Genomic DNA, 26,753 nt, shown 5'->3' with positions numbered 1-26,753 from the left:
TTTAAAAGTCTGATGGTGGGAGGGGTAATTGCTGTGGTACAGGTCTTGTGGGACCAGCCTTAACTAAACATTTTCCGTCTGGGTTGTTGGGGGCAGAGTCCCCCACTTGGCTGTGGGAATCCTTTATTTCTTTGACCTTGTGGCTGCATTGGTGCTTTGGCCTTCCTCTTCATAGTTGGCCACAGAGCACAACCTTCAGCTGATGACCTTGAGGTGAATACCCGATGTGTCCTGGCCAGCAAGGTCTGTATAGGATGTAAGATGATTCTCTCAAGAATCTCAGTTTTGGAGAATCATTTGTCTCATGTAACTTCAAGAATTTTTATTAGACATTGGAGTTAGAAACTGTTCTTACTTGAGTACAAGTCCCAGCTTTATTATCCCGAAGACAGTCTCATCTGACCATGGGATACAGACATGCCAACAAGGCTTTTCTATGCTCACACATCCTTTGTCTTAGCTAAAACCACTTCCAGACTGCTGATCTTGTCTCAGGAGAGAAGTCCTGGGGCCCCCAGCTGTTGTCAATGGTCGTCTTGCTCTCTAGATGAGATGCAAGGTGGCACGGCAAAAGTCACATGTATGTTAACAGATCTAAGATCCACCATGTAATGTTACCTCTCAACACCAACATAGAACTGACTACAACACAATTCAATTCATTGAGTCCCCATCAGCTCCCATCCGCCCATTTCCCTGCAAATTTTTTCTCATATGCCCATCAATTCACACTTAAATTATTTTTTACACTTACTTACATATAGGATAATTTACGAACATATCCTTCAAACACAGGAGAAACTAGAGCAGCCAGTGGAAACTCACGGTGTTACACTGAGTATGCGCCCACTCGCACTTTCTATTCACTTGTACTAAAATCCTCAATGGATTTGATCTAACATCTTCCTACTCTAAAGAGTACACACCTCATGCAAAGTGTGGAATAGCTTGAAATCTGGATACACATATTCCTTCCTCAAAATTAGCAGCAGTACCCATTCACCTCACTCCGCACATTGGAGGGTCTTAATTTATTAGTGATACTTTTGAACCTGCAGTCTTACTTTAGCAAAGATTTTGAAGAGATGCACTGAACAAATGGACATCCGGAAAAGGTGGTTATCTGTAAATTCATAAGGACAAAAGAACCTTAGGGCTGTGTGCTCAGCCGGCTCCTGCTCACGCAACTGACCCACAGATGTACCGCCAGATCCAGCTTCAACAGTGTCACCGTTTGCAGATGACACAACCGTAGTCGGCCTCATCAGCAACAACAATGTGTCGCACTACAGAGGAGAGGTGGAAAATCTCGTGAAACAACCCGAGTTGCAACGTGGACAAGACGAAGGAGATGACCGTGGACTTCAGGAGCATCAGTGTAACAGATCTGTGTTCATATTAATCTTTTTTTTTGAGTACCTTATTTTAATTTTGTGGTCAAACATGTATCAACAATTAACTATTACCTAAATACATCAATTGAAGTGAAAATAAAATCAATGATACAGGTTGTCCATATTTCAAAACAGCCCCATTCCCCCCTCCCCTAAACAAAACCCTGAGATAGAAATAGAAAAGAAAAAAAAAAGGAGAAAATAGATAAGAAAAGAAACAGGAAAGCAGGAGAAGAGGAAAAGAAAGAGGAACTGTTGGGATCCGGGATCCACTTCAGAGGATTGATTCCTTTTCTTGCCTAGATCTCAAACAGGGGAAAGAACACAAATGTAGAACTCTGTAACAGAATAAGTATCCCTAAATATTCAACCCTGCATTCTACAAATATGTTCGCCATACCTGCAAAAACTTCTTGTACTTCTTCCTTAGATCCAAGGTAATTTTCTTTAGGGGAACACCACTATGCATTTCAGTATTCCGTCAAGCTATATCCAGAGGGGAATCGCACTTCCAAGTAACTGCAATACATTTCTGCACACCGCCAAAGTAGTTTTAAGAAATTCTAATTGGTACTTGGGACAGCCTAATTTTGGATCTTCTGTCCACACTATTTCATAGGAGAAACAATTGTTTCCCAATATTCTGGTCTAATAAAATTCTTAAATTTTCTCAAAAAGGTTTCACTTTAGAACATGACCAAGTGGAATGTAAAAAGGTGTCCGTTTCTTCACCACCTCTAAAACATATATCCACTATATTAGAATTTAATTTATGTGGGGTAAGATGTAGCTGATGCAAAAAGTTATATTGCACCTATCTATAGCTTATTTATTGTATTGGTCATGCAGTCGTGACATAAATCAGACCAGTTCTTATCACGAATACTAATGTTCAAGTCTGATTCCCATCTTTGTATTGATTTATATAACTCCCGCTTGAGAGTTCCCGACTGAAGTAAGGAATACATTATTGATGTAAACTTTCTTGTCTTCCCCTATCGAATCAGATTCTCCATTTCTCTGCACTCTGTTAAGATCATGGCCGGTCCCAATTCATCTCTGAAAAATGCACTTAATTGAAAGTAGCAGAAGATTGTGTTGTTAAAAATATTTTATCTATTTTTTTTAACTGTTTATATGACTTTAGTTGCCCTTGCACATAGCAATCTTCTACATACCCGATCCCTTTACGGGACCATATTTGTTGAGTTTGTTTAACTATTGTTAAAGGAATTAATCTATTTTGAGTTAAGGGCACTTTTGGAGATATTTCTCATTTTGTTCCAAATAAATTATTCATTTTATACCAAATATTCAAAATGTGCTTTGTTCAAGGTACTTCTTTTCCACCAGAAATAGATTTGGTGTACCACTTATTTATAAGATCTTCTGCTACTCTCTCTCTCTCTGTCTTTGTGCAGTTCAATTTGCACATATGAAAGCCTGTCTCTTCTGTCAAAGAAGGATGTGACAAATTTCATCTGGGCCACCCAATAGTAATATTTAAAATTTGGGAGTTGCAAACCCCCCATATGGTATTTCCAAGTTAATTTTTCCATGGAGTTTCCGGTATATTAATCCTTAGTTTAATGTTAAAGCTATATTTTATCTCGATAGTAAGATAGTTTCGGCAGACAGGGCTCATTTATATTCTACGACATACATGATTCTTTGCAGCTGTTAGTTGGCTTCAGCATCAAGAAATGCATTTGCATTTTGAACACCATTGACTACAGGAGCCAATTAGCAGAGATGGAATGGTTGCTGATTGTAGGTGAAACCAAAAGATGAATGGATTTATGATGGTTTTCGAGATACTGAAAACAATAGGTGTTATTTCAAAAGCACCTGTATAAACGCGCAGCCATTTTTGCTCTCATTTGAGCAAATATCACGTTGGCATAAGTGGGCTTAAATGCTTTCAGTACTTCAGCGTGAAAAGACATTATAAACTTCAAAGACAGAGATTTGCCAGAAATTTATTATTGAAATCTGAGACAAAGGGGTCAGTTCAAGGAAGCTCACCGTCCTATATAGACAGGACTGAAAGCAGCAATATTTCATAAAAGCAGGAAAAAGCTGCCTATGTTTTACGCCTAATAAAAGGGGAACACTGAATACGTGGATTTCAAAAGAGAGGTCTACTTCTAACTGTCTCTTTAAGATAAAGAAGGAAGTTTCATCGTTTGGAACATGGATTCCAAAGTCTTCATTCGAGAGAAGTTAACAGACTCTGGAACTCTTGGGCAAGTTACGAGGCAGTTTGTGAAATCATTCATATGAAGGAAAATCTCTCTGAAAGATAACTCGTCAAAAGAATTGTGAGTTTAAAAATCACTTTATAATTATTTCTAAACTGAAAATTTAAGACATTCAAGCAAAGCCAAAATGATGCTAAAGTTGAAAAATTGACTTTTCAGAGTTTGGTTTAAGTTAGAGATAAGTAAGAAATGTCATTTTATTATCATTTAATAAAAACTATTATTTTGGAATTTACCATTGTCTGGTGATTTTTTTTGCCATTGGTGTTCCTTTGTTACTGCTAATGAAGTCTCTTTAGTCTCTAACAAAATTGAGAGGATTGTTAATTTGTGACAAAGTTGGGGGTTCATCGAGATAAAATCAAAGATTTGAGCTTAATGAGATCTTATTTGATTGAACATTATTTGATATGTTTGGTTAAAAATCTTTTTGAAAGATAATTAAAAGGTTTATTGTGTGTGTGAAAAACCAACAGCAATTGTTTTTGGTAAATGCATGACAATGCTAATCTGTGAAGATTTGAAAGTGGAGACTTGGTCAAAGGGTAAAAAATTGCAGCTGATTGTGTTTTAAACCATAAAACTAAGTGTGGGCAAAGTGAAACTTTCCAAATGGATATTAGAAAGTTTTTTTTTAATTACCAAGCTTTGCAGATTTGAAAAGAGAAAGAAAGGATGAGTTATTGCTTACAGTCGATGAAAATATAGTGATTCGGAAAATTATGTAAAATAAAAGATTTTTGGGGAGAAGGAGCTAAAACAATTTCTCGAGAGTTAATCACTTGAGGAAAAAAATCAATAGACAGCATGAGCTAGAGAAAGGTTAGAAGGAGAGAAAGAAAAATATGGAATTGAGAGAGAAATGGAAGATTGGAAAAATTCTGTGAAAGTTACATGTGGTTATGTGTTAAATTCTGATCTTAAATTAAAGCCAAGCGAAACTTTAGAAAAAGGACAAAATTCTGCTATATCTGCAGACAACTATCACAATGTTAAATTTGTGCCCAAAATACCTTTTCAAAAGGATAATATGAAGTACCAAAATATGTTAGAAAATAAATGGGGTAAACCTTTAGGTCCTTTTTGCAAATATTGTAATTAAGCTATACATGTAGTTACTAATTGTTTTTTTCTTGGAAAAGAAAAAAAAAACCCAGCAGCAATAGATGCTTGTAAGGAAAGAGATGGAAGTAAAAAGGGAATTGTTGGTAAAATTAGGAAGGAATTTAAATATTTTGTGTCAGGAAATAAAGGTATCCCTCCAGTAAATTATCCAATTAATTTTAAGGATGAATGGGAAGTTGTTGCCAGCAAGAGATTTGAGCAAACTGATTTAACATTTAAAAACCTTGCCAGTGGAAAAAATATTGGACGGAGTCATTTAAAAGGAACAAAAGCTTGTGAGACACAGCAGCAGATACAGAAGTAAAATGGCTCTCTGATTCAAAAGCAAGAGACAGGCTAAAAGATAAAATAAACAGGCTAATCAGCCACTTTAAATGTTTCTTTGTTCGGTCAGAACTCTGATTTTAAACTTGAACATAAGGAACTTGTTAATGTTTACCAGTAGATGGTAGTTCATTATTATTAGAAAATGATTTGGCAGGAGATAAAGCTGGTCCTGCAGTGAAATTAACAGATAAGCCAGTCATTCATGAAATAGAGACAGATTTAGATATATATACAGCATGTGCAATGATGAAGGCGATGACGAGAAAGCTTGCCAATGGAAACAGTGGTGTAATTTAAAAGGGTTGGAAGTCTGTGACAGTGAACAGCAGCTGGAAAAGGATGTCATTATCCAGAGCAAAATTAATAGAAAAACAAAGTGAAGATACTGATCTTGCTGAAGTTAGAAAGAAAGTGCTCTCTGATGAGGAAATTAAGAAAGTGCCAGTGGATATTATTTTAATGAGCATTTATTGGAGGTCACGGGAGATGCCTGCTAGCGAAGAATGGGCAGTGGTTTCACCAGGTTGTAGTTCCACGAGTCTACAGAGCTGAGATTTTGCATATGGCTCAGTATGCTTTTGCGGTAAAGAAAACTACCTACAAAATTATGAAATAATTTTATTGGCCTAATTTAAGAAATAAGATTAAGACATTTTGTCAGACATATTCTACTTATCAAGTTGCACGGAACTCTAATCAAGGTCCCACAGTGGTACTCTTGAAACCTATTCCTGTTTCTGGAGAATCTTTTACTAAAGTAATTGTAGACAGTGTTGGTCCATTGCCCAAAACAAAAAGTGGAAATCTGTTGACTAATAAGTGTGCCGTTTCCAGGTTTCCTGAAGCAATCCCACTCAGGAACATTATAGCAGAAACTGTGCCAAAAAAAATACAATCAGATCAGCGAGGAATTTTATGTCAGGTGTATTTCAATAGTTAGTCTATAAATTGGGAGCCAAACAAATTACATCATCTGCATATCACCCAGAATCTCAGGGAGCTTTGGAGAAGTACTATTCAACTTTAAAAATTGTGACGAGGACTTCTAGTCCAGCGATAGGTGTTCGCTTACTTTCTTTTTGCAGTCTCTGAAGGACAACTCATCGAAAGAATTATGAGTTTAAAGAGGCCTCAAGATATGATGTTTAAATTGCTTTATAATTATTTCTGAACTGAAAATTTAAGACCTTCAAGCAAAACTAAAATGATGCTTAAGTTTTAAAAATAGACTAAACACCCACACACACATAGAGTTTATGTTAGAGTTTAAGTTTAAGCTAAGTAAGAAATTTCAGGTTATTATAGTTTAATAAAAAATATTATTTTGGAATTTACCATTGTCTGGTGAATTTTTGCCATTGCTATTCTTTTGTTAGTGCTAACAAAGTCTCTTTAGTCCCTAATAAAATTGAGAGGTGTGTTAGTTCATGACACTAGGGACAACCACCCTCCCCTACGCATCAACAAGTCTGTCATGGAGCAACTGCAGAGCACCAAGTTCCTTGGAGTTCACTTAACTTGTGACCTATCATAGATACTCAACATCTTTTTCTTATTTGTCAGGAAGGTTCAACAGCGACTGTACTTCCTGAGAAGACTGAAGAAGGCAAGGCTACCGGCCACCATTATGCCAACCTTCTATTGGAGCTCTATTGAGAGCATCCGGGCCAGCTGCATCTCAGTGCAATATGGTTGCTGGACAGAAATGGATTGGAGGTCAATCCACAGGACCATAAGAGTGGCAGAGAGGATCACTGGAGTTTCCCACCCCCCATCGGCATGATCTACTGAGATTGTTATCTGAAGAGGGCAAAATCATTGAGGACCCCTTCCACTCTGCACACAGCCATCTTTCAGTGTTCCTCTCACAGAAGAGATGCAAGAGTATCAGAGCCAGAACCACCAGGCTGTGGAACAGCTTCTTCCCATGGGCAATATAATACTTATCCTGCCGATGTAGTATTTGTCTGTATGTGTTTTATGTCTGTTTGTGTGGAATTAAGCGATATGGGGTAAAGGCAGGTTACTGGAGTTGAGTCAATAATCAGATCAGCCATCATGTTATTGAATGGCAGAACAGGCTCAATGGGCCGGATGGCCGACTCCTGCTCCTATTTCTTTTGTACTAGTGCCTTTTTTTTGCACCAAGGACTGGAAAAGACTGTACCTGTACAATTCAATGACAATAGACTTGACTTGAAATGGAAGATTAAGTCACTGACGTGAGAGATGGTTCCTCCGCATTAAAATCACTGGCATGAAGGGTCTGAACAGGATTTTCCAAGCAACCTTAAGTTTCTACTGATAGAACTGCTGTAGATTTCATGAGAGGTACAAACCAGCCACCATTACCAAGAATGAAGGAAAAACAGCAGAGATTAATGCAGGAAACTAACATGGAGAGTGCAACAATTCAGAGGAAACAAATAATAAAACAAATATAAAAAATCAAGGCAAGAAGGAATGAAAAATGGGTAAAAAAGCAGACTATATTTGAGTGGCATCTCATGAAAATGAAAAGCAGGTGCTTGGGATAAGGTCAAGTTCAAATAGTTCCAAATTCAAATGTATTGTCAGAGTACATACATGGCATCACATACAACCCTGAGAACTTTTATTTTTCTGTGGGCTAGAGAGAATTTCTACTTGTCGATAACTGTAAAGAAATATGAAAAAAAGAAATGTAAACTAATTGTCAAAATACAGAAAAAAATATTCAATAATAAAGGTGTAATGTAATAATGTTTAAATGAGTCTCTAATAGTTGTAATTAAAGTGTCTTGAAAGAAGGGGAAGAAAGACTATTGTGGGAAGTGGAATGGGAGAAAAATAACATTAAAAAATGACCAATTGGGTGGAGAACTGGGAGAGAATTGGAAAGGTCCTCTGCTTCATGCCGAACAAGGAATATTTTTTTTTTAACATGGAAGAGTGAAGTTTGAAGTGTGGGTAATTTGTTGTAGGCTGCTAACGATCTCTGCTGGCAATGAAAGGGACTGTTCCGTGAGTGTATTTGCTGATTCACTATATGTCACAAAACACCAACTAGCATGTAATGATATAAAAATTAAATCAACTGAGCAAACTTCATTCACCAGAATGAAGATTCACTTGAGCATTTCAATGTTGGCCTACAGTGTTGCTTTTTTGTTTAAAATGGTTAAAGTGTCCCAGAAAAAAAAAAGTACTTCAATTCATTTAATAAACAAACTGCTCGTTTAAATGCAGCATCTGGTGCTAAAGAAAGGAATGAAGTTCCACATTGACAGAGCCCATGCAACGAACTGGTCTATAATAAAGTAAGCATTGTGCGTCCACAGTCAATTCTTACCTGTAAATATTTGTGAATGTACCATGAAGCCTGCTTTCCATCATTCACAGACTCCACGGTCGTGTTTGCCAAACCTACGACATCACCACCTGCAAAGACCCAAGGCTCGTTTGTTTGCATTGTCTCTATATCCACATCTAGAAAACCCCATCTGTTAAACTTGATGTTCGCCATGGCTTCTTTCACTGAAATAAAGAAAAGTAAAAAGCTTAGTGATCTGGACATTCATGTACTATACAAAGCAGAACCAAAACTGTGTAGCCTTTCAATATACAGTAAAGCCCCTGGTATCCAGCACCTTTCTGCTCTTGGATTGTACTCACTGGAGTACAGAAGGATTAGGGGAGACCTTATAGAGGCATTTCTGTATTGAAATACTTAGATAGAGTAGATGTGGCAAGGATGTTTCCCAATTTAGTGTTGTGAATCTGTGGAAATTTTTGCCACAGGCAGCTGTGGAAGCGAGGTTGTTGACTGCATTTAATACAGAGATAAACAAGTATTTGATTAGTGAGGGCATCAAGGATTACAGGGAGAAAGGAGGGGAGAGAGCCTGATGATTAAAATGGTGGAGAAGAACTGATGGGCAAATAGGCCTACTTCTGCTCCTATACCTTGTGATCTATGGGGACTGCAGATGCTGGTTAAGTGTATTTCCCAGTTGCTTGAGACTTACTCTTACAATTTCTAACTAATACAAGAATAAACAGTGTAAAAGATAAAAAAATACAACACTGCCCTTACACTGAACAAACTTGACTTACATGAATATATAAACCTTAAAGGATTTTACTTTATTTTCAGTCACATTCTTGAAAAACCTTTAACCATCGCTGCATCAGCAGGTTTCTCCCCCTCCACGGATCCACCCGAAAGACGAACAATAAATTGTAATGAACCCCCCTCCGAGAAGTTTACAGATGAAGCTTTTACCAGGGTGACTTTTACTAAGCAGGGATGAGGAGACACTTTGAGACTCCCTAAGAGCGAGCGGCATCAACCAACTATTTATCCTATAACATAACATAACAATTACAGCACGGAAACAGGCCATTAGGCCCTTCTAGTCCGCACCGAACCAAACACCCCTTTCTAGTCCCACCTCCCTGCACAATGCCCATAACCCTCCATCTTCTTCTCATCCATATACCTGTCCAACCTTTTCTTAAATAATACAATTGACTCCGCCGCCACTATTTCTCCCGGAAGATCATTCCACACGGCTACCACTCTCTGAGTAAAGAAGTTCCCCCTCATGTTACCTCTAAACCTCTGCCCCTTAATTCTTAACTCATGTCCTCTTGTTTTAATCTTTTCTCCTCTTAACGGAAATAGTCTATCCACATCCACTCTGTCTATCCCTTTCATAATCTTAAATACTTCTATCAAATCCCCTCTCAACCTTCTACGCTCCAAAGAATAAAGACCTAATCTGTCCAATCTCTCCCTATACTCTAGATGCTTAAACCCAGGTAACATTCTGGTAAACCTTCTCTGCACTCTCTCCACTCTGTTTATATCCTTCCTATAATTAGGCGACCAGAACTGAACACAGGACTCCAAATTAGGCCGCACCAACGTCTTATACAATCTCAACATCACCTCCCAACTCCTATATTCCATGCAACGATTGATAAAGGCCAGCATACTAAAAGCCTTCTTCACCACCCTATTCACGTGAGTTTCTACCTTCAGGGAACGAAGAACCATTACTCCTAAATCTTTCTGCTCTTCTGTATTCCTCAATGCTCTCCCATTTACCACGTATGTCCTATTCTGATTCTTCTTACCAAAATGAAGCACCTCACACTTATCAGCATTAAATTCCATCTGCCATTTTTCAGCCCACTTTTCTAAGCAGCCCAAATCCCTCTGCAATCCTAGAAAACCTTCTTCATTATCCACTATTCCACCTATCTTAGTATCGTCTGCATATTTACTAATCCAATTCACCACCCCATCATCTAGATCATTAATGTATATAACGAACAACAATGGGCCCAATACAGATCCTTGAGGCACACCACTGGTCACCGGCCTCCAACCTGACAGACAATTATCCACTACCACTCTCTGGCCTCTCCCTTTCAGCCAATGTTCAATCCATTTGACTATCTTAAAATTTATACCTAAAGACTGCACCTTCCTAACTAACCTTCCATGTGGTACCTTACCAAAGGCCTTACTGAAGTCCATATAGACAACATCCACTGCGCTACCCTCATCCACATTCCTAGTCACCTCTTCAAAAAATTCAATCAGATTGGTCAAACGTGACCTTCCTCCCACAAATCCATGTTGAGTGCTCCTGATCAGACCCTGTCTATCCAGATGTTTATAAGTACTATCTCTAAGAATTTTCTCCATTAATTTACCTACCACAGACGTCAAACTTACAGGCCGATAGTTGCCAGGCTTCCTCCTTGAACCCTTTTTAAATAACAGAACCACATGCGCAATGCGCCAATCCTCCGGCACTATCCCCATATCTAATGACATTTGGAAAATTACCGCCAGAGCCTCTGCTATTTCCTCCTTCACTTCTCTCAATGTCCTGGGGAAGATCCCGTCTGGTCCCGGAGACTTATCCACCTTTATATTCTTCAAAAGCCTTAAAACTACACCTTTTGTAATCTCTATATTCCCCATATTTACCCAATTTGCTTTTTTTATCTCACATCTCCCAATATCCTTCTCCTTAGTGAATACCTAGGCTCTTCAAACAGCTGTAATGAGCAAAGCACGGCCAAGGCACTCCGCTAGCTGAATATTTGCTCCCATCTTCACAAAAGGTTTATGTGTTACTTCAGACATTTTCTCTTACAATTTCAAATTTACACTTTTTTACCTATTATTTTATTCCTATCTATTTATTAATTTCCTCAATTTTTTTTTTGCTGGTTGCTTGAGGCTACCAGTTGTTTGAATTCTGGATACCAGGGTTTTTAATGTATGTGCTTAACCAGATATGTGATTGTTGCGGAGGCTTACCAGAAATGTTCATTTTGTAATAATATGGTTAAAAAAAATTAGGCTACAGAAGTAAATCACGAAAATCTGTAGACACTGTGGTTGAAGTAAAAACACACAATGCTGGAGAAACTCATCAGGTCAAACAGTGTCCTTTATGAAGCTAAGGTAAATATACATCACTGACCTTTTGCGCTTGAGCCCTTCATCATGGTATGGAAGAATATTGGCATGCATCTGACAAAAAGTCAGGGGGGAGGTAAAGGCAAGAGGTGATAGGTGGAGAAGGGAGGGAGGGTTCAGGAGCGATCGAGGGTAGGAGGGATAGCTGGGTGAGTGGAAGGGAGGGAGGAAAACTGGAAAGGAGGATGGGAAGGTGGGGGTGGGGAAGATGTCAGCCATCATTATGTTGATTGGCTGAGCAGGCTTGAAGGAGCCAATACACAAACATGCTGGAGAAACTCAGCAGGTCACGCAGCATCCATAGGAAATAAAGTGTCATCACCAAGTAAAGGGTAATCAACAAAATGGATGACCTGCTGAGAGTCTCCAGTGTGTTTGTGTTTTGCACTGTGCCCCAGCATCGGCTGACATTCTTGTTTAACTTGATGGAGTCAAGTGGCCTCAGCTGCTCTACTTAGTCCTATTTTCTTATGTGTCTGATCTTTTTTTGTTCTGGGTGTAGCTGATTTTGGATCGCAGAACGTATATTAAAAAAGTGCTACGCAATCCAATTTCTAGGCTCGAGTTTGCTTTGAGGTGAGAGTGCTACTCAATGTACTTACCAATAGACTTGTGAACCACATCCCAGGAAATAATATAAAAATGATCAAATAACTAGATTTGTGGAAGCAGAAGCATTGAAAAACCCGCGAACAGTTAAGGACAAAATAAAATCTGTTACGTAGATCTAATGTAATTTCTTTTATGCTGATGCTTTGTTCTGTCATTGTTCAAGATTTAAACGAGATTTTTTTTTCCCTCAAGCTAAGAGGAAAAAGAATACAAGATGCTGGAGTCACTATGCAGGTCTGATTTTATTGCGCAGAGCAGAAAGTCGAGTTAAAATTTCAGATCTGTCAAAAGCACAAGGCCTGAATCAGACTAAACATTGCGGACTTAACATCTTATCCCATCACACACATCACTTAATTCTGCTGTACTGTTTCCAGCATTTTTCTAACTTTTAATTTCTGATTTCTAACATCTATATTTTGTGTTGTTTTTTTAAAAATTAAATATTTTACTCCAATTACATCAAGGAGCTAGTGCAGTACAATAATAGAAAATCCAGGATTATTTTATTTCCATTATCAAAATATATTTGTGGGAATTGTTTAGCACCGACTTTCATGTGACTTTATATTCAAAAATCAATTCCAATATGCGTGAACTGCAGAGATTTTTGGTTACAGCTGATTAACAATAGTTAGTTTACATAAGATGTGGTTCTGTGCACCATTCTCAACAACAGGCCCTGAGAGAATAAGAAGCAGTCAAAGTAACATCACAACCTAATTTGGAGTTCTGTGTGCAGTTCTGGTCGCCTAATTATAGGAAGGATATAAACAGAGTGGAGAGAGTGCAGAGAAGGTTTACCAGAATGTTGCCTGGGTTTAAGCATCTAGAGTATGGGGAGAGATTGGACAGATTGGGTCTTTATTCTTTGGAGCGTAGAAGGTTGAGAGGGGATTTGATAGAAGTATTTAAGATTATGAAAGGGATAGACAGAGTGGATGTGGATAGACTATTTCCGTTAAGAGGAGAAAAGATTAAAACAAGAGGACATGAGTTAAGAATTAAGGGGCAGAGGTTTAGAGGTAACATGAGGGGGAACTTCTTTACTCAGAGAGTGGTAGCCGTGTGGAACGATCTTCCGGGAGAAATAGTGGCGGCGGAGTCAATTGTATTATTTAAGAAAAGGTTGGACAGGTATATGGATGAGAAGAAGATGGAGGGTTATGGGCATTGTGCAGGGAGGTGGGACTAGAAAGGGGTGTTTGGTTCGGTGCGGACTAGAAGGGCCTAATGGCCTGTTTCCGTCCTGTAATTGTTATGTTATATGTTATATAAATTATGAGATTGTGAATGCATGTTTGACAGTGACTGAATCCAGTGATAATGTAGAAATGCAAGGCAAAAGTGTCATTCTGTCCTGGGCTTAATTTCAAATCAACTGCAAATCTAAAATGAAAGCAGCAGTTGCTGGAATTACTCAGTGGGTGAAGCAGAATCTATGGAGGTGGGGGGAGGGAGGGAGAGAGAGAGAGATTTAGTGAGTGGTTAGCGCAATGCTATTACAGCACCAGCGACGGGTTCAAATCTGGCGCTGCTTGTATGTTCTCTCTGTGTCTGCATGGGCTTCCTCCAGGCGCTCCATTTTTCTCCCACCCTTGAAAAATGTACATGGATTGTACATTAATTGAAGGATTTGTGTGGGGTGGGGGGGGGAAGGGGTGGCATGGGCTCATAGGCCAGAAGGGCCTCTTACCATTCTGTGACTAAATTTAAAATTTTAGATCGAGAGGGGCAAAGTGCAAATGTTTAAAGTAAATTATATTTTGTCAAAATCCTGCTGAGTTTTTCAGGATTTTCCATTTCTATTTCACATTTGGTCTACTTTTTCCTCAATCTAGCTTGGTGGTATTTAACCCAAGGAAACATATAAATAACCATCAACAGATCCAGTTTATAATTTAATATTCAAATTGTACATGATAAGAAAAGAATTAATCAATAAATTCTTGACTGCATTGTGTAGAATTAAATCTTCCATTTTAAGATGCCAATTGATGGTGAAATTTTGTCTTTATGGGGTAATCCCAACCTGGTATTGAAATAGGGTGATTTATAACTACATAAGCAGCTGCCACATCTAACTACAATGGACGATTCCTTTCTTGTTTCTGCTACTATTATCAGACAATTCTCTTTCTAAAGAGCACATTCTCTAAATGGATCATCTGATATTTAGGATATTTAAAGGTATGTAATTAGAAAAACATTATGAATCACCCTGAGTCAATCAATCAATCTAATTTAACTCAATGGATGCTTCTTAATAACAGATTCTTAGTCAAAATAAGCCTTTAGATTGTTTAAAATACAATATGAAAAATGGCATTCAAACTTCAGTATTTTACAAACATTTGTGGGCTAACTCATGTTAATAAATGTTGAAAAGACAAAAATTATGCAAATACTAATAAATAATGTCATTATAGTATTTGCAGAGAATCACCTCCAATTTTTAAAATAATGGAAAGAACAATTAGGATTCAGTTCTAATATAAACAATGAAACCACATCAAAAACAAACAGATAATAATACAAGTTAAAATACATAATTTTTCAAATGTCCTAATACAATTAAAAAATGTCATGAAGGCCAACAAGAATTGATTTCAATAAATAAAAGCATAAATCTATTGTAAAGAGGTTAGAAACCTTTGTTTAGACAACAGTTTTATGCTGTGCACCTTTTTAAGTGCTCCACTGCAGTAAGAACACGAGGTCTGTGGAGACCATACAGTATAGATTCATTATGATATCGAAAACAAGTTCTAGGAGAGATTTGAGATACTGGAACAAAGAGAGCTAAGCAGAAATTTAATGGTTTTTTCTGAAATTATGAAGGTTTGCGATGGACTGAAAGGGGAAGACTATTTCTTTGGTAGTCATCTATTATGAATTGCCATTGAGAGATACATGCAGTTTAGAAGAATTTTATTTGAAAGGGCTTTTAGAGCCTGAAATGCTGTTGTAAAGAAATACCTGTAGTTGAATTAGAAATCATTGAAACATTTAAGGACAATAATGGAGAAAATTACTGAATTAGAAAAAAAAATAAAGGTAGGCGTGCAATGGGGAACGCTTTAGCAAAGAAGTGGCAAAGCTCAAGATGGCCCAATTCCTTCTCTCTTTACTGTGACCTTATATTGATATATAGAAGATGAAAGGTGCATTACAAGTTTACATCTTTTTGACATATACAAAATGGACACTTTCCACTGTCATGCATTCCCTGGTATAACGCACTTTTTTAAAAATACATGATTGAAATAGTGTTTAGCACAATTCTATTACAGTACCAGAGACCTGGGTTCAAACCCAGCACTGCCTGTAAGGAGTTTGTAGGTCCACCCCGTGTCTGCGTCGATTTTCCCCAGGGGCTCCAGTTTCCTCCCACCATTCGAAATGTAGGTTAATTGGCTGGCACGGATTCATGGGCCGAAATGGCCTGTTGCTATGCTGCATGTCTAAGGCGGCACAGCTGCCGTAGTGGTTAGCGCAATGCCTATACGGCGCCAGCGATTGGGACTGGTGTTCGATTCCCATACTCTCTGTAAGAGCTTTGAATGTTCCCCACGTGGGTTTTCCCCAGGGGCTCCGGTTTCATCCCACCGTTCAAAACCTACTAGGGGGTGTAGGTCAATTGGGTATAAATTGGGCGGTACGGACTCATGGGCCAAAATGGCCTGTTACCGTGCTGTATATCTAAACAAAACAAGATTTAAATTTTGATAATAAATTTACCTGTGGGGAACACCGAATATTGGAAAATCCTACCACAAAAGACCACTTAGTATAAAATGTTTATCTGCTACTTACTAGATTGCTAATGTGTTCACATCACACCTTGAACCACATAAACACACAATCGAACCCAGCACACATCAGAACAAGACTAAATGACCATTGTACTGCTATGGGTGCCTAATTTCATTAAAAAAAACATTTTACAGACTATAAACAAACTGAGTGAAGAGTGAAATTTCATAGCTGCACATTTAAAAATGAACTAATCTTCTTTTAAATAATTGTCTGAACAAATGATGATTCATAAAATAGAAATTATTTCAGGGCTAGAAAGGAGATAAAGATAATCAAGGCTGATGTGGCACCACATATTCACTAACATATGTTGCACTGAAGCTTAACACTTCAGTTTTTTTTTGCAATGAGAATAATTCACTGATTTCTGAAGATTGGACAGAGAAGAGTGCAAACAGCAAATGCTTTTCCATGTTTCATTGAGCTTACGCATATTTTTGCCCTCGCTGTCAGTTTCACTCCTTAATAACTGCCGATGCTGACAGTTTCATCATCATTATATAAGCATAAAATCGGTGTCACTGTTATTATAGACAGAAGCAAGAAGAGGTGGAGACAAACGATTTGGCAGATGTTGGAATCTGGACAACAAAAACAGCGCTAGAAGAATTCAATGGGTTAAAAAGCATCTGTGGGTAGGGGAGGAATTGTTGTTCCAGGTCAAGACCCTATATCAGGACTGAGAATGGAGAGGGAAGAGAGCTGGTATAAATGGAGAAGGGGAGTGCTCGGACAGGAACTGGTAGGGGGCTGGTGGACAGAGGAGGGATGAGGATGACGGATGGATGCAACAAGGTGAGGTGGAGTAGAGACAGTTGGAAGCAGATGGAGATCGGTAGGGTCAGGGAAGGGTGAAGGACAAGGCAAGTGCTACTGAGGAGTAAGCAGGAAGCTATAGGTGCTGGAATCAGATAACTAAGAAGGGGGATGATGGTAGCCCATTAGGGGAGAGGTGAAGCGCAGATGGAACCAATTTGCAGCAAGAAGAGGAGTGAGCTCAGAACAAAAGATGGACATACAACTGGAAAAACACCATCACAAAAAAAGAGAAGCTTAGCCCTTTTCACACTGCCAACCTTTCAAAAAGGAGAGTAAACGACCCGGGTTGCAGTGCAGGAACATAAATTACCTGGTAAATCTAAGGGGGGGGCCTGACCTCCAGCAGTGACATCACAAGTGGTGCGCTATATACTCGCAGGACAGTGAAATTGTCGTAGGAATAAAGCACATATGCGTTCAATGTATAAAAGACTGTGGGGAAAAATGCACACAATTTAATGAGACATACACGCTCAATGTATAAAAGACTGTGGGAAAGTCTTCCGCAGTGGGTTTCAGACTATTCAAACTTAGGACAAAGCCACGGACCAGCTTGTCATTATTCCCTAAACAATAGAGTATAACAATTATTTACATAGCATTACATTATATTAGGTATTATAAGTGATCTTGAGATGATTTAAAGCACAGGTACGCACTGATACCTCTACTGGCCATGTGCTGACAAGCCCCGTTGGCCGGCAGGACTGTCAGAGTGCAGCTGGCCAGGCTGTCAGTACGTGGTTGATGGAGTTGTCAATACGTACCTATGCTTTAAATCATCTCAGAATTACTTATAATACTACCAGAATGACATCCCATGCAGGGACTAACATCACTAATGGTATTCAGTTGAGCAGGTTGACCAATTGCAACACTGCCATGGAGTCAACGCCGAGTTAACTGAGTGAGGCTCTGATACAACCCCCTTCCAAAAGTCAGAGCCCGTTGAATTTTACCCACCCTGCCCATTTGGGACATTTCACACTGTCAAATTACCTGCTACGAATCCACTAAATTGCCCGGTTCAACCCACTTTATTTGGCAGTGTGAAAGGGGTTATTACAGGAGACCAACAGTAATAAAGGGTACAGGGTCTGGCGCTGTCTATGAGGACATTGGCCATTCTCCCTCTGAACATGTGGGTTTCTTCTGGATGCTCCAGTTTCCTCCCAACCTTCAAATACATATAGAAGATTAGGTTAATTGGTGCATTTATAGGCAGCACTGCCTTGTAAGCTGGAGTGTTGCATGTTGCATGTCCAAATTTTAAAAAAAAATCTAAATTAAATATAGTGTACAATTTAATAAACTTTGGAGATCTGAGACCAGGTACAGAACCAGGACAAGTAAATATGGAATGGAGAGACACTGAACAGGAGAAGTTAAATTATTACACCAAGTAATTTATTATAGTAATTGCACATTTGATTCAGGAATCAATATAGAACTTTTTTTTTAGGATATCAATGTAATTAAAACTCTAAAATTTGAAAAAACAAAATTACTCTCTCAGATTTGTAGCACAATTTCAAAGGAGATCAAGAGAGGGCTCGCCACACTCAACATCATATTCATTCAATTTTAAAATGTTCCATACAAATTAAGTACTGTGAGTCCCAGTGTATAATCTGTAAGATCCTGCCTCTAGCTTTTAATTTTGTAAGCGCCGTGTGAGCTACCATATTTCAGATTTATTATGTTTTTACTGGGTCTAAAATGTCACCACGCCCGCTTGACAAAGGCCTTGCAAATCAACTTTCTTGACAACTGTTCCTTTGCTGCTTTCAACATATTTATTGTGGTATACTGGAAACAATAGAACTTGGCACTGGAATTCAGAATGAAATCAAAATATCAAAAAGAAAAAAAATCCAAATATTCTTCAGTATAATTTTCCTGGTTAATTGCTTTGACTGCGATCCCCAAGGACATTTGTTTTTATTTTTTCTCCTTATTATTTCATTCAGATGTTTGAAACTGCAAAACACAGATCTGAAATTACAATACATCTATTTTTAATTAGAATGTGACTTTTTTAAAATGTATCTTAATATTGTAATCCAACATGCAATTATTTAAACAATGCCTCATGGAGCTAAGAAACTCCAATTGAGCATCTGCATTAAAACAGTAAATACTATTGGTTATATTCGTCTATTTTGTTTGACCTCGCTCATGTCCACTTTCTCATTTATCTTCTCCTCTACTGACCAACCTAATGCTTATGCCCGTAGTTTTTATAGCTCATGAAAATATGGATATATGTAGCCCTTGGGTAGTCAGACACCCAAAGAAATCTTAATTGGATCTTGATCACTTGTAGGAAATCATTCAACTCAATGAAAGTCTGTATCTAGCTCCCTTTGGACCTAATATTTGACATCGACCACCTTGGCTTTCTCCTCCTGTTACTTTATGAGTGTGCCCCTGAACAGTACCTGGCTTTAAGGCGACGCAGGATTTGTCCTGCCTGAATAGCCCCCTCATCGAAACCAGAGGTATAACATCAAAAACCATGCAGCCCACTTTTCTCACCCTGCTATTATTATCCCACCACAAGAACAGGTTAAGAGCCACCTTCCACAATGCCCATCTGTTTATGGAGTCTGTAATATCTTTGACTTGCCCACTTACATTTTAGGTTTCAGATTTATTGTCAGAGTGCAAACACATCATCGCATACAACCCTGTGATTCTTTTTCCTGTGCCCGAGGCACTTATTAGTAGTGCAAAATAAAACTGTACTCAACATGTAAACAAACAAAAGAAATGTAAGCAAACTGATTATGCAATGCAGAGAGAAAAAAAACAATAAGTGCAAGAGTGAGAGTCAAATGAGTACCTGAGTTTGTTGTTGAGTTTATCTAGCTAACAGCACCATGTTAGTGTTTGCTGCAAGCTGCATTTGTATAAATGAACAGGTAGCATGAAGTTGATGTACTAACCTCATTATATTTTACAGGAAATACTTAAATCACATATTGTGATCTCTACATTGAACAGTGGAGCACAGGAAAAGGCCTTTCAACCCACATGTCTATGCTTTACATGATGTCCAAATCAAACTAAAACTCTGCTGCTTGCACTTGATAGATCTCCTTTTATATTCATCTGTATATCTCTCTAAAAACCTCTTAAATAACACTGCTGTATCCAGGGGTGCAGTGCTCATCTTTTTAGGCGCCAGAGCTTACCAAGAACGGAGACAAGGAGATGCCGGGGTACCCCCATGAGGTCCTGGATCTGTCCCCTGAGGTGCCTGAGCGGCGGTCTGGAGAGCTCTGGCAGAACTGTACCCCTGGCTGTATCTTTACAAGCCCGTCCTGCCCAGTCACATCTATGTAACCAAATAACCTACTAACCCTGTGCATCTTTGGAACGTGGATGAAAATCAGAGCACCCAGTGGAAACCATGCAATCACAGGGAGAACTTTATAGAATCCAATTAAAAGTTAAATCTTTCCCATTGTTTTAACTGGCTACTTTTAGATTCAAGACCAATTTGTAGCATTTGTAAAAGGCTAACACATACAGGAGATTGTTGGAAAAGGAAGAAAAGAAACCTGGTAATGCACTCCACTTGGCTTGGTGGCAGGATGTTACAGCGTTGTAGTGAAAAGTCATTTTTCGTATTGTGTGCAACATGGATCTGCATCGTTCCCTGTTATTTGTTGCATATATGAATATTTTTGATGAGAATATAGCGGCATGAGAAGCAAGTTTGCAGATGACAAAAAACGCTGGAGGAGGAATGTAGGCTAAGGATTGTATTTAAGGCGGACAAATACAAAGTGATTCATTTTGTGACGTTAAGCCAGAGCAGAACATACATGGGGAATGGCATGGCCATGGGAAATGATTTTGAATAGAGACTTAGAAGTATAAATACACAGTTCCCTGAAAATGACAAACATGTAGATAGGACTGTGAAGAAGGCATATGGCCGTGGCACTGAGAACAAGAGCTGGGAGATCATGCTATGCTTATATATAACATGGGTTAGATTAGATTAGATAACCTTTATTGTCATTGCACAAGTACAATGAAATTGAGCGCACATCCTGACGGTGCCCAGATACATCAAACAATAAAATATAAAAGCAACCACACAACAAAACAGTACAATATTCAGTGTTTGGCGGTATTCAGTTCATGTATAGCTCTGGGGTAAAAACTGTTTTTACATCTGTTTGTCCGTGATTTAATGGACCTAAAAGGTCTACCAGAGGCAGTAGTTCAAAGAGGTGATGGTCAGGGTGCTAAGGGTCCTTCAGGATTATGGCTGCTCCACTGAGACAGCAAGATCTGTATCAATCCTCCAAAGAGGGCAGTGTGCAGCCATTAATTTTCGGGGCTGTACTAATGACCCTCTGAAGGTTCCTCTTGTCTGTTGCCAAGCAGCTGGCCAAACCACGTCGGAATGCAGTAGGCCAGCAAAATCTCAATGGAGCAGCAGAAAAAGGACACCAGTAGTTTCTCCTGCAATTTGACCTTAAGAATCCTCAGGGCATGGAGTCAATGCTGTGCCTTTTTAACCATTGCGATTGTATTGGAAGTCCAAGAGAGAAGTACATACCCAGAAACGAGAAAGCAGCAAGCCTTTCCACACAGCCCCCGTTGACGTATAATGTGTCTGGAACTATACAGCTCCTCCTAAAGTCTACAATATATTTTTGAGGACCACGCTGTCAGTCTTTGGACTTAATCGCTGCAGGCTGTCTTGTTTCCTCTTGAAACGAGTCCAACCACAGTTGTGTCATCCGCAAACTTGATGATAGTGTTGGTTGTTGGTAGAACACGTGGAGGCACAATTACGGGCATAAAGAGTGTAGAGGATGGGACTCAATACATGTCCTTGTGGGGAGCCAGTATTGAGTAAAAGGGTAGAGGAGAGATGAATGCCAATTTTAACAGTCTGGGGGCATTTTGTTAGTAAGTCCAGAGACAAATAGATTTGGAAAACCCTAATTTAACATGTCTCTTTGTGATAACAGTTCTTCAAGGCAGAACTGAAGACTAAAAAAAAAGTTAGACCACACTTGGGGAGTATTGAGTGCAGTCCATGGTGGTGTAAGGTTATGATTAAGTGAGAGAGGGCATTGAAAAGATTCACAAGGAAGTTGCCTAAATTGGAGGGCTTGAGTTATAAAGAGATATTGGATAGGCTGATTCTGTTAATTGAGGGATGACCTTAAAGAGATATATTAAAACATGAGGGACATGGATAAGATAATTAGTAAGTCCTATTCCCAGGGTAGGAGAGTCTAAAACTAGAGGGCAGAGGTTAAAGTGAAGGAAAAGATTTAAAAGAAAATTTAAGGGCAACATTTTTTTTACTCAAATGGTGATGGGTAGCAGAATGATCTGCCAGAGGAAATTATGGAGGAAGGTAGAATTTCAAGGTTTAAAAGATATTTAGATGGCTACATGGATAGGAAAAGTTTAGAAGGATATAAGGCCAATGCAGACACATGAGCTTAGGTTCCGGTCAAGAACTTGGCCATCATGGGCAAAGTAAAACCAAATGGCTGGATTCCATGCCTGTATAACTTTAGGGGGCAATGAGAGGATTTAGATGGATTAGGAGAATGGGCAGAGAATTGGCAAATGAAATACAACGTCACAAAGTGAACGGTCGTGCTCTTGGGTAGAATTAATAAATGGGCCGACTGCTTTCTAAATGGAGAGAAAATTGAAAATACCCAGATGGAAAAGGACCTGGGAGTCCTTGTGCAGGATAGCCTGAAGATAAACTTGCATGTTGAGTCAGTGGTGAAGAAGGCCAAATTTCAAGAGGAATAGAAAATAAGAACCAGGATGTGATGTGAAGGCTTTACAAGGCACCAGTGAGACTTCCCTTGGAGTATTGTGAGCAGTTTTGGGCTTCTCATTTTGAGAAAGGTTGTGCTGTCATTGGAGAGGGTTCAGAGGAGGTTCACAAGGATGATTCAGGAATGAAAGGATTTATAGCTCTTGGTCTATACTTATTGGAATTTAGAATTATGTTGGAGGATCTCATTGATACGTTTTTAACATAACATAACATAACATAACAATTACAGCACAGAAACAGGCCATTAGGCCCTTCTAGTCCACACCGAACCAAACACCCCTTTCTAGTCCCACCTCCCTGCACAATGCCCATAACCCTCCATCTTCTTCTCATCCATATACCTGTCCAACCTTTTCTTAAATAATACAATTGACTCCGCCGCCACTATTTCTCCCGGAAGATCATTCCACACGGCTACCACTCTCTGAGTAAAGAAGTTCCCCCTCATGTTACCTCTAAACCTCTGCCCCTTAATTCTTAACTCATGTCCTCTTGTTTTAATCTTTCCTCCTCTTAACGGAAATAGTCTATCCACATCCACTCTGTCTATCCCTTTCATAATCTTAAATACTTCTATCAAATCCCCTCTCAACCTTCTACGCTCCAAAGAATAAAGACCTAATCTGTCCAATCTCTCCCTATACTCTAGATGCTTAAACCCAGGTAACATTCTGGTAAACCTTCTCTGCACTCTCTCCACTCTGTTTATATCCTTCCTATAATTAGGCAACCAGAACTGCACACAGAACTCCAAATTAGGCCGCACCAACGTCTTATACAATCTCAACATCACCTCCCAACTCCTATGCAATGATTGATAAAGGCCAGCATACTAAAAGCCTTCTTCACCACCCTATTCATGTGAGTTTCTACCTTCAGGGAACGATGTACCGTTACTCCTAAATCTTTCTGCTCTTATGTATTCCTCAATGCTCTCCCATTTACCACGTATGTCCTATTCTGATTCTTCTTACCAAAATGAAGCACCTCACACTTATCAGCATTAAATTCCATCTGCCATTTTTCAGCCCACTTTTCTAAGCAGCCCAAATCCCTCTGCAATCCTTGAAAACCTTCTTCATTATCCACTATTCCACCTATCTTAGTATCGTCTGCATATTTACTAATCCAATTCACCACCCCATCATCTAGATCATAATGTATATAACGAACAACAATGGGCCCAATACAGATCCTTGAGGCACACCACTGGTCACCGGCCTCCAACCTGACAGACAATTATCCACTACCACTCTCTGGCCTCTCCCTTTCAGCCAATGTTCAATCCATTTGACTATCTTAAAATTTATACCTAAAGACTGCACCTTCCTAACTAACCTTCCATGTGGTACCTTACCAAAGGCCTTACTGAAGTCCATATAGACAACATCCACTGCGCTACCCTCATCCACATTCCTAGTCACCTCTTCAAAAAATTTCAATCAGATTGGTCAAACATGACCTTCCTCCCACAAATCCATGTTGAGTGCTCCTGATCAGATCCTGTCTATCCAGATGTTTATAAGTACTATCTCTAAGAATTTTCTCCATTAATTTACCTACCACAGACGTCAAACTTACAGGCCGATAGTTGCCAGGCTTCCTCCTTGAACCCTTTTTAAATAACGGAACCACATGCGCAATGCGCCAATCCTCCGGCACTATCCCCATATCTAATGACATTTGGAAAATTACCGCCAGAGCCTCGGCTATTTCCTCCCTCACTTCTCTCAATGTCCTGGGGAAGATCCCGTCTGGTCCCGGAGACTTATCCACCTTTATATTCTTCAAAAGCCTTAAAACTACACCTTTTGTAATCTCTATATTCCCCATATTTACCCAATTTGCTTTTTTTATCTCACATCTCCCAATACCCTTCTCCTTAGTGAATACCGAAGAAAAGAAACTGTTCAATATCTCCCCCATTTCTCTAGGCTCCACCCACAGTTTTCTGCTCTGATTTTCTAAGGGACCAATTTTGTCTCTAGCTTTCCTCTTACCATTAACATATTTGTAGAACTCTTTTGGATTAGTTTTCACCCTGCTTGCCATAGTTTCCTCTTACCTTCTTTTAGCTTTCCTAATTCCTCTCTTAAGATTCCTCTTACATTCAATGTATCTTTCAAACATCTCCTTAACTCCATGCTTCTTATATCTAATGTACGCCTCCCTTTTTCTTCGAACCAAGTTTCCAATATTCCTTGAAAACCACGGCTCTCTGAAACCTTTTGCCCCTCCTTTTAACCTAACAGGAACATAAAGCTTTTGCACTCTCAAAATCTGATCTTTAAAAGACTTCCATCTCTCTACTACATCCTGCCCATAAAACAAATTGTCCCAATGCACACCCTGCAAGTCCTTTCGCATCTCCTCAAATCTAGCTTTTCCCCAATCAAAAACCTCAATCCTTGGCCCTGATTTCTCTCTTTCCATAATGACATTGAAGCTGATGGCATTATGATCACTGGACCCGAAGTGCTCGCCAACACTAACTTCCGTCACTTGACCCATCCTATTTGCCAACAGTAGATCTAACACTGCTCCTTCTCTGGTCGGCACCTCTACATACTGTTGTAAAAAACTATCTTGCACACATTTCACAAACTCTAACCCATCCAGTCCTTTCACAGAATGTTGAAAGGCATGGTCAGGGTCAATGTAGAAAGATCGTTTCCATGGTAGGAGATACTAGACAGCACAACTTCAAGATTGTTCACTTAGAACAGGATATGGAGGAATTTCTTTGGCTAGAGGGTAGTGAATTTGTGAAATTTGTTGCCACAGGCAATTGTGGAGGCCAAGTCATTGGATGTATTTAAGGCAGATTTTGCTAAGTTCTTGATTAGCCTGGGCATCAAAGATTATGGGGAGAAGGCCAAGCAGTGGGGCTGAGTGGGAAAATGGTGGGGCAGGCTCGATGGGCTGAATCGCCTATTTCTGCTCCTTTGTCATGTTCTTATTATCTTACAGAGAAAGATTAAAATGGGATTTGAGGGGTGTTTATCACACAGAGGGTGGTGGGTACATTAAATGAGCTGCCAGATGGGATCATGGAGGCAGATGCAATTCTTCTTCTTTGGCTTGGCTTCGCGGACGAAGATTTTAAATAACATTTGGACAGGTACAGGGGTAGGAATTTTTTTTAGAGGGATATTAGCTAAACACAGGCAATAGAATTAATTTATATTGCTTGGACCATTCTGAGCAAAATGTCTGTGTGGGTTTGAAGGATCTGTTTCTATGCTGTATAAATCTGTGACTTTCTCTCAATCTATGGCCCAAAATCCTGAAATTCCTTCTCTAACAGTAATCTAAAACAACATCTCTCCACTGGTCAGGAAGGTACCATAGCGACTGCACTTCCTGAGAAGACTGAAGTGGGCAAGGTTACCGGTCACCATTATATCAACCTTCTACTGGAGCACTATTGAGTCCTGGCCGGCTGCATCACAGTCTGAAATGGTTGTTGCTGAGAAATGAATTGGAGGCCAATCCACAGGACCATAACAGTGACAGAGATGAAACCTGGGGTCTCCACTCCCCCCCCCCCCCCCCCACCTTGATCGTCGTGATCTACCCTGATCATTGTCTAAAGCAGGTGCTCCCTTCAGGAAAGAGATACAGGAGTGTCAAAGACAGAACCACCAGGCTGAGAAACAGCTTCTTCCCACAGGCAGTGAGAATACCAAACGATCAAAGGAACTGCTCGCATTGACCATCCGAGACCCTCATAATTGCCAGACAATATTTATTTATTCAGGAGTACCTGTCCTGCAAATATTTTGGATTGTCTGCATTTATGTTATGCCTGGTTGTGTGTCTGCATGTTTTGCACTGAGGACCAGAGAATGCTGTTTTGTCGGATGGTACTTGTGCAATCAGGTGTCAGTAAACTTGATTTGAATTGACTTGACCAATGTGGAAGCACTTTTACCATAAGGGACACAGCAGTTCAAGAACTATATTATCAGTGCAATCAGTAAGGTACATTAAATGCTGGCCTTACCAGACATGTATGAATAAACAAATCACTCTCTCAGTTCATTGTGCGGGAAATAAATTCTTCTATTTGCATT

The 26,753-nt window shown here is 39.3% G+C and overlaps 1 protein-coding gene across 5 annotated transcripts in view; it reads right to left on the bottom strand.

Annotated features, from left to right (window-relative positions):
• The window catches only part of LOC138763967 (dihydropyrimidine dehydrogenase [NADP(+)]-like), a 1,056,199-nt gene that overhangs the window by 483,320 nt on the left and 546,126 nt on the right, over positions 1-26,753 (bottom strand). For all 5 annotated transcript variants that reach the window (XR_011357924.1, XM_069939063.1, XM_069939065.1 and 2 more), the window contains exon 12: positions 8,439-8,623. Coding sequence is in view for 4 of the 5 variants with exons in the window: in XM_069939063.1 (XP_069795164.1) it covers positions 8,439-8,623 (185 nt within the window). In the remaining variant the exon portion in view is untranslated. The remainder of the gene's footprint in view (positions 1-8,438; positions 8,624-26,753) is intronic.

The sequence above is a fragment of the Narcine bancroftii genome, chromosome 5 (assembly GCF_036971445.1).
Source record: "Narcine bancroftii isolate sNarBan1 chromosome 5, sNarBan1.hap1, whole genome shotgun sequence".
In the NCBI taxonomy this organism is placed as follows: domain Eukaryota; kingdom Metazoa; phylum Chordata; class Chondrichthyes; order Torpediniformes; family Narcinidae; genus Narcine; species Narcine bancroftii.
Note: the sequence above shows the minus strand (reverse complement) of the source record. Positions and strands in the feature narration are given on the sequence as shown.